Source organism: Tenrec ecaudatus, unplaced genomic scaffold (assembly GCF_050624435.1).
Source record: "Tenrec ecaudatus isolate mTenEca1 unplaced genomic scaffold, mTenEca1.hap1 Scaffold_222, whole genome shotgun sequence".
NCBI lineage: Eukaryota > Metazoa > Chordata > Mammalia > Afrosoricida > Tenrecidae > Tenrec > Tenrec ecaudatus.
In genome coordinates this window covers 279,837-288,993 of record NW_027458450.1, presented here as the reverse complement: position 1 = coordinate 288,993, position 9,157 = coordinate 279,837, and the positions used below count along the sequence as shown (strand labels likewise).

The following is a 9,157-nucleotide window of genomic DNA, read 5'->3' as shown; positions in this document are numbered from 1 at the left end:
TTTGGGAAATGAGAATGTAATCAAAGAATTTATCTATTTTTTCTATAGTGTGCACTGGGTCCTTTCTGAAATGAGTGTTCCCAGGTGAGTTGACATGGGACAGTACTGGGGGAGGGAGAGGCTGGTGGGACATGGGGGGGGCGCATTAGTGGTTGCAGGGGACCAAGAGACAAACTATCCATCTCAGCACTCCATACCCTGGATTCAGCACAACAGGGCTGGGACAGGAACTGGTTTTGTGCTTGACCAGGAAAGAGGAGCGGCCTCTGACAAGCTAGTATCAAGTGTGATGAAGTGGGGGACGGTTCCTGGGGGGTGTGCAGTGGGAAAATGGAGGAGGAATGATTACTTAAAAGGTTCTCTCTGACCTGGTCCTAAGTGTGGAAACGCTGTGACTTTTAGATATATGCGTCCATTGTAGCCTGTGGGCATATGCAAGTCAGCACATCACATTGTACTGATTAAGAAGGACAGGAGGCTCCAAACATGTGCACTTGGTTCTGTTCTGGAGGCCCTAACAAGGTGAAGAGACTCGCCTGGAGGAAGGGAGGAGGCCCAGAGTGGCCATGCGATGGGCTGCTAGGCTTTCTAGGAACAGAAAGGGATGGGGATGATTCCGTGATGTGGATATAGGTTAATCCTAAAGGAGAGGTTTCAGGGCACTAGGCAGAGATGAATATCAGACAAAAGTACAGGTTTATTCTATTTACCTTTCCCAGAAAAGACCCCAAAAAGCCATTAGCAAAGCAAAATTATAGTGAGTATGAACAAGATCTGCTCTGATAATATCATTTCCTCATTATGTTGTCCTTCCACCACCGTTTCCTCTTCAATTTTCAGGATAAAAATCTAAAAACGGTAAATTCCAGTTAATCTCCTAGTTTAGCCTATTTTAATAGGGGCAGATGCCTATCTTTGGATTCTGAAACAAACCTTTTGGCTCCAAGGCAATTTCTAGCAGGAGAGAGGAAATGGGTCATTTCAAGGTGGTCTGAGACGTGCTCTCACTTTTATTTCCCTGCTTTCTAGTCAAAAATGCAGAGACCATTCAGTGTAGAATGTGTCACCTCCAGTTTCCAGGAAATATCTGTTCCAGAGGAAGAGGAATATGTAATGCAGATATAAATGAGGCCTGTGTAATAGGGAGGATTTTCAAAGGTAAGTTTTGATGTGGGGGAAGAAGGAACGGGGTAAAGAAGCAGATAGAAACACATCAACCCTAGTGAGACTTGCTGAACGACAAACAGTATCAGTCTGAGGGTAGCTGCTAATGCCACCCCTGTCTGCTACCACAATGGAAACTAGAGAGAGGTGGGCACTGACATGCAATGCGGCTATGGATCCTGTTCTTAGGGAAGCCGGAGGTGACAGAGGAGCTTAAACTGAAGTAAGAGGAGGGCCACACTGCACCCAGTGGAGAACTACTGGTTGTTAGGGTGTTGATGGAGGTTCGTTGTCTTGGGACCCATCTGGACATCCTTATGGGTGGTTCTAAACCAGAGAAATAAAGGGACCAGGGTCAGCAATAGGTAACAAATGGCCCTTGATGGGGAAAACTGAACATCATGACTTTTCTACCTTCCTGGACTTTGTGTTCAGTGATCTTTTGACATTTGTAACGTATGATTAAACCAGTGTTAAAAATTCTCACTGAGCAATTCAGCCGAGGGATTTCTTGAATTGCTGTTCTCATTATCTCCTCGCAATTCTTCATACCTTGTTCTTTGGGGAAGGAAGCACCCTACTTGCCAAACTTGCCTTCTACACAGGTGACCGACAGAGCCTTGATCTGTTTCTTCTCCTTTCCTCAGGAAATGGCACCGCCAAACAATTCTTCTTAGTCTTCATGGGTTGCCATAAGAACTTTGCCGACGTTGAAAATATAAAATGGGATGCCTACACTGTGAATTTTCACTGCTGCGGGAGTTTTAACCTGTGCAATGAGTTGCTCTAGATACCCTGGTCCTTCCATGACTCCAATCACTAAGCGAGCTTGCTGCCTGGGCTTTTTCATGACGACTTCTTACAAAAGCACACTACACACGAGGACTGCGAGAGCTTGCTCTGCCCTTCGTATGTGCAAGGGCAGGTCTCCTTTTTCTCATGTCTGCTTTCATCCTTTCAAGAGAATAATGACAGCACACCCTGGAGATTGTTGTAAAATCTAGTGTTTTCGATGTTTACTCAAGATGACAAAGCACAGCCCGATTTCAACTGAAGTTAACCTTCTTCTGTTTCCTGCTTCTCTCTTTTCTTCTCTGACTAGACGTTTTCATATTTTTTAATGTTTTTTCCCCTGTGTACTTTCCCTTATTTTCAGCTATAATTAAAGTATATAACTATGGGATTGTCTGGAGGGAGGGATGTGGCAGAGTGAAAAGAGACGTCGAGGTTGTTTTTTTAATGAATTATTTTAATGAATTCTAATTTTAGAGTGTGAAGGTTAGGGGGTGGAAAGGAATTCACATCAGCACAATGAAGGGGCACGAATTATCTGCTTTTGAGAGCGATTCTTTTTGCCATCGAGGGGTTAAAGAAGAGGAAGAGGAATATAGTGTTCTTGAGAGAGTGCTAGAAACTGCTTTCTTGGAAAACTCGTGGAAAGATATAAAAGACGTTGTTTCAGAAGATATCTGTGAGCCCCAGTTTCTCCTCCTCAATTAGATTATTCATAAGAAACAGACCAAGAGACCATCTTATTCTGGTGTATCATATTCTGCAGGCAATGGAGCAGATGTACCACCTGCTTTTCCTATCTTTATGCAGTCATTGACCATTTCCAGCAGATAACAGGTTGCTAGTGCACATACTCGATTTTAGGGTTTGGTGACCCAAGGAAATGATGGACAGATTAGGTTTCACAAACATCTGATGGCTTCACATTCATAGAAATTGAATCCGCTAGAGGTTACCTAACTTGTCAGTCACATGAGTAAGCAAGGGCTGATCCAAGTTTCAAACTTGGGCAATCTGACTGTAGAGTCTATCTCTTGATTATCCTACAAATATCCAGGAAACATTTATTTATCATCAATATTATAGAAATAGGACAGGGAAGTAAAGGAAAGGCGTTCTAAGAAAGTTGCATTTAAAATGAACAATAAGGGCTTGTAAGAGATAAGTCTTGTTAGGTCACAACCTGGAGGACAGGGTGAAGAATAGCTGTAGAAGAAGCACTCCCAGTCCACGTAAAGGAAGCAGGGCGGCTAAACCGTCTGAGGAGCAAAGGACATTCTGTCATGGCTCTTCTCCTACTACTGTGGGCTTCTGAGACTGCATCTGTTTATGGGGGTAGAAAACCCAGTCTTGCTCTTATGGAGCTGTCTGTGGTTTCGAACTACCGACCATGAGCATAGCTCCTTCACAACAACAGTTGATTCAAAGGGACATGAAGGAAGATTGGCAGGAAATGGGGAGCTAACAATGAGTACAAGGAAAAATAAATGTTTTGGAATCGATTGTGGTGATGGTTGCAATGTCATGGGACTCCTGAAATGTATGCTATATGATGTCGGTGAAACTTAAAAATAAATGAACTAATGAAAAATAATTTAGTGATTCATTCTAGTTCCTCTTTATATCAGACTTAGGATTTGCCTGTTCATTTGTGGGTGGGGAACTCTCTTACTAGAAGATAGATTGATGGACTATGAGAGCAGTAGGAACACTATTTGGTTACTATGAAATGGAAAAGTGCCATATTTGTCTGTCTTTTTTCCCCAAAGTGAGCCCTGGTGAATCTCCAAAACTGGTATTCTATAGAGCAATAAAGCCATGATCAAACCCGGGGCTTCTGAAGCAACACGTAGGGTGAGTGGCAGGGTTGTTGATGACCATATTCCAGGGCTTTAAGGAAATGCTCTTCCGATTCTGAATTTGTCTCTTCTGTTAGACTCTCTTATCTATTCTTTCAATACAGAAATTGACAATGATTTTGACTAGATATTTGCTGCAGGAATAGAAGGGAATATTAATAGGTAAGAAGTTGCTATGATTCTCCTTTCAAAGTCCCTGAAATTATGTATGACAAATTAAAGACTCCCTTGGCCCAATGCTACTTCTCTTTAAGGGTTAAATGGTAAAACTCTGATAGAGGAGTTACTTGATGCAATATCTACAAACAGGAGTTATTAAGTATTGTGTAACGTCTGTAATTCACTGAATTCCCTTGTCCAGTCTTTGAACTCACTGGGTCTAATAAACTAGAATATGGCCTTCTACACTTCGTAAAAATCCATAGTCAGGCAGAGATTCTGATGATTGTCAGGGAAGATAAGTCTATTAACAAAAGATCATTAGAAATTTGAAGAGTGAAACTAAGCCCAAATTATATGTCAGCTGAAGTCAAACTATTAGGATAATTAGGGATTCCAAACAAAATATTTTGAAATAAACTGAATTATATTGTAAAATACGCAAACTTAAACAAGATGTAAAAAAGAACAGATGGAGATATCTGCTGTAAAGTATATAATAAATCAAGTAAAAACACAACAGGTCAAATATTAAATGGACAAATACAGATGAAAACTAGGCAGTGGAGTGATCAGCATGAGGAATTCTCTCAGAATGCAGCAGGAAAGAAAAGGGGTTACGAAATAGCAGCACAGAGTACCCCAAAAGAAACATAATGAACAACTTGAAAGCAGCGAGTTAAAGAATATACAATACAAAAAACCGAAATACAAACTCACTGCCATCGAGTCAATGCTGATCACAGCCAGCCCCTGTGGGTTCCCAAGGCTATCACTTTACAGCATTAGAAAGCCCAGTCTTTCTCCACAGAGCTGCCATATTTCGAACCGCCGACCCTGTGGATCACATCCCCACGCGTAATGACTACAGCAACATATAAAGACAAGCATTCAGAATGTCCAGTGAGAAAGAGCAAGGCTTCCAGGAAGGGACCTTTATACTGGACGAGAAAGAAAGAACTCTCAAGGTTCTTCAATTGCCTCACAAAAATTACTAACCATCATTCATAACTTCCGAAAGTAGATAAGTCTGGGTTTTATTACCAGGATAGCAATTTAATTAAGAGAACATGTGGGACTAGTAGACTTGTTGGGATTAAAGGTTATGTTTCACAGAAGTTTCCAACAATTTTGAAGCAAGGGTGCATACAAGACATCCTCCTCAATAAAGTAAAAATCAAACGGCACTATGTGTTTGCACACAATTCTCTCTCTGTGTATACACACAAATATATACATGTATATATGAATGATGGCTTATGAATATTCTCAACTTACTTATCAGTACCTACTTTATGTCAGAAAATTGTAGTAGCTATTGAGCATTTTCTAAGTCATATATTTCTCAAATTCTTTTGGATTAACTTGTATTTCTTATTATTTCTATTCTTCCTCCACTAATGACTTTTTGATACAAATATACATACAGTACATTTCAGCCTATTTCGCCTGCACAGTTTAGGGATGTCAATTGCATTGTTCTTGTGAGATGCCACTGAGGCTCTCCACTTTGTGGAAGGTCCTCCTCTTCCTCCAGGGACAAGTCCGAAGTCTGTGAGGAAGTCCCACCATCCTTGTCTCCAAGGACCATTCAGGCTGAACTTCTTCCAAGGCAGATTTACTTTTTCTTTTGACAGTCCACAGTGCTTCCAGTATTCCTTGTCAGCACCCTAATTCAAACACACCGATTCTTCTTCAGTCTTCCTTATTCAGTGTCCAACTTTCACATGCATGTGAGGCCATTGAAAAAACCATGGCTTGGATCAGGCACACTAGTCCTCAAAATAGCATTCATAATTTTAAATACGGTGAAGAGGTCTTTTGCAGCGTATTTACTCAATGAATTGTGTTGTTTGAATTTCTGCTTCCATGAATATTAATTGCGGATCGAAACAAGACAAAATCCTTGACAACTTCAAAGTCTTCTCCATTTATCATGGACCTGTTGGTCCAATGTAAGGGTTTTGATCTTCTTCATATTAAGTTGTAATCCACACTGAAGGATTCAACCTGTGTTAGACAAGGTTCTCTAAAGAAGCAAACATAGGACACTTAAGATTATATATATATATATATATATGATGGATATATACAACAAGAAGGAATATGAGCTAATTAATCCACACAGCAGTACAGAGGACTCAGTTCCTCTCACTTCTGTGAAACAGTTAATGTACTGGAAGTCCTTCAAGTCATGAGGGCTGCTGGGTCCAAGGTCAAGGAAGCAGACAGCTGAGCCTTCCATAGAACAATGCAGGTAGTCCAGCCACAGGCAGCAAAAAACAGAGCAGGTCACCAACAGTCATCCAGATGGCAGGATCCAACAGCCCCAAGCTCAAGTGATGTATACACCAGTGACATGGCGAAGCAGGTCTCAAAGGAACCTCACGCTCTAGCAACATGATCCATGGGTTGGATATACCACAAGTAGTCTAGCTCGCAAGTTGAGGCAGACAACTAGCTGGTCTTGCCGAGCCATTTATCTCTTTGCCTTCCAATCAAACTGCGACCTTATTAATCCCACATGTTCTTATTGGGCAGATTGGCACAATAAACCTGTTGTTACACAACCCTTGATCTTCACCAGCAAGTGCTTCAAATCCTCTTCACCTTCAGCAAGAAGGTCGTGTCACCTGATTATCACAGGTTGTTGATAAGTCTTCTTCCGATTTTAATGATGCATTTTTCTTCATGTAATACAATTTCTGGAGAAGCTAGATCAAATACATTAGACACGTGGTAAAATCATAAACCATAATCGTTTTCAAATTTCCCATCACCATATATGAAATTCATTGATTCCTAAGCAGCCAACCACCTTTTTTCTTCTATCAACCCCCTGGTAATGACTAATACGCATTGATATCTCTATATGTGCCTATACTCTTAATTTCATACATTTGACTTATGGATGACTAATTTCACTCAGCTGAATCTCTAAGTTCAACTGTGTTGTAGTCTGTATCAAAACCTCACTTCTCTTCATGACTGAGTCGTCTGTAGCACCATATTTTGTATATCTGGGGGCATTGGGGTGCGGTAGAGAGCTTAGCTGCTGAATATAAAGTTGTTGATCAAAACCCATCAGCTTCTCTTTCAGGAAATAGGATTTTCTGGCTCCATTCAAGATTTAGAGTGCCTGAACCCCTAAGGAGCAGCTCTACTGTCCTACAGGGGTATGGTTCAGTATGGATTCAATAGCAATGGCTTTGGTTTATTCATCCTTTAATAGACATTTAGGTTATTTCTACCATCTGCCATTGTAAATAGGGCTGCACTGAACATTGGCATGCCTGTGTCTGTTTTTGTCACTGCTTACAAAGCTCTGGGGTGTGTGCCTAAGAGTGAAAAGCCAGTTAGAGTTCTTATACATTCCTTAGAGAGACTAATTTTCCTTTCAATTAATGCTGCTCCTGCTGGGTTAAGAAGAAGGCAAACGTGTAAGCCTATAACGTGTTTCTAGGTCCATTATTGCACTGTAAAGTGAGAGTCCCCCACTGTTCGTGTCTTCTTCTTTTATTTTGCTTGCTCATTTCTTTAGTACAATGGATATTCATTTTTCTAAAATGAAAAGTGTCAGTCTGCTTAGCTCTTGGCCATATACTGGGAAGCACTTGGGGAGTATTCAACTATAGACATCTACACCGTGAGAGCAGATTTATGTTTCTCACTATTAGGCAGGGGGCAAATGTAATCAGTATGCAAATCTCTAAGGGATTCTCACCTCCTTTTAATGCGTCCAATCCTATTCTTAAATGGAGCAGGGTGCTTGGGGTAAAATACCATACATTATTTGATAGTCTACTTTACTTGCTTTCTGATAGTAGTTTTACTCCTTGGGCTTGCTTCCATTTGGTTTGAGCACCTCACCGCCCTCCATTTCTATGTATCCACACAGTAGTATTTCTGTGAATCCACAACAGCTCTCACCGCTACTAGAGCATTTGCTTCTACAGGGCCCATTGGGGACCATACTATTTAGACTGGGACATGATTCAGTTACTTTTGTATTGGGTTTTTAAAATTTATCTGAGATATCACAATAAATTCCAGCCAATCCAAAGGTCTCCCATTCATTAATTTTCTCTCAGTATAAAATAAGGCTTTTCTTCACTGTCGGAGCAAGTCCAAATTGTCCAAGCATGGAGTTTCTGGGTGGCCCCTAGTCATGCTGCACTCAGTTTGGCCCAGTGATTGCTGGTTTTCTCCATATGGTGTCAGTAAAGAGCCAGATAGCAACATGTGACAACTTGGTAGACTGGCTTACATGGCAATTATTATTCACTAGGCATCAGCCAGGGGTGTGCTTGCCCCCTCCTTGACACATCCAGGGGCCTGTAGAGCTACCTGTTGGTGACCAGTGGACATTTCCTGTATAAATTTAATAGGTCCCAAATAACCTTTGGACAGGGGACAGGGAATAAGTTACCACATTGTTGCAGATAGACATGTTATCTCACCAAGGTACTGCTTTGCTTCAAGCTCCTGTTGCCTTGGCCAAGAGGACTTTTACCCATCCTTCTATAGAGCATGCTGTCCCTATTTCTACTGAGGATTCTTTCGTGAGGGCCAAGACTTATTTTTCTGTCAAGATGTAGTATGTCTTCACACCTTTGAATAGCAATGGACCAGAATCTTAAAGGCCACCTGTTTTTGTTTTTTTCTCTACAAGGCCTAGCTCCAACTATCTTCAGTAACAGTAACATGTACTTCAAAAGCACTCCTTCTTCTGTGGCCTCTAGGCCTTGGTTCTGTGGCACTGCTTATTTGGCTTGAGTCAAAGCATTTTCTTGGTGGTGTAGTGGTTTACACGTTGGGCTGCTAGCTGCAAGGTCAGCAGCTTGAAACTACCAACAACTCCAAGCGAAAGAGGCTGCTTTCTACTTTCATAAAGAGTTACAGTCTTGAGAACTCACAAGGGCAGTTGTACCCTGTCCTATAGGGTCACTATGAGTCAGATTTCTGCATAGAAATTCATGATGATAAAACTGTAGAGACAGCAATTAGAAGATTAATTAGCTAAGGCCACGGCAGGAGCTCTGGTGGTACAGTGGTGTGAGAAATGAGTCACCAGTCGGGTCCATCTTCAGCAATCAGGTAACAAATAATCAAGTAGTTACTAAAGTGCTAGGCCACCAGTTGATAGCTGGTATTACAATTACTAGGACCCACGCACCTTGGGT

The 9,157-nt window shown here is 41.3% G+C and overlaps 1 protein-coding gene across 1 annotated transcript; it reads left to right on the top strand.

Annotated features, from left to right (window-relative positions):
- Positions 1–1,029: 1,029 nt before the first annotated feature.
- Positions 1,030–1,954, top strand: LOC142436338 (prostate and testis expressed protein 1-like; the record flags this gene model as incomplete). The annotated part of the gene is made up of 2 exons (XM_075540053.1): positions 1,030–1,158; positions 1,812–1,954. Coding segments are annotated over 2 exons (272 nt in total), but the record flags the coding sequence as incomplete, so codon positions are not given.
- Between the last annotated feature and the right edge of the window lie 7,203 nt (positions 1,955–9,157).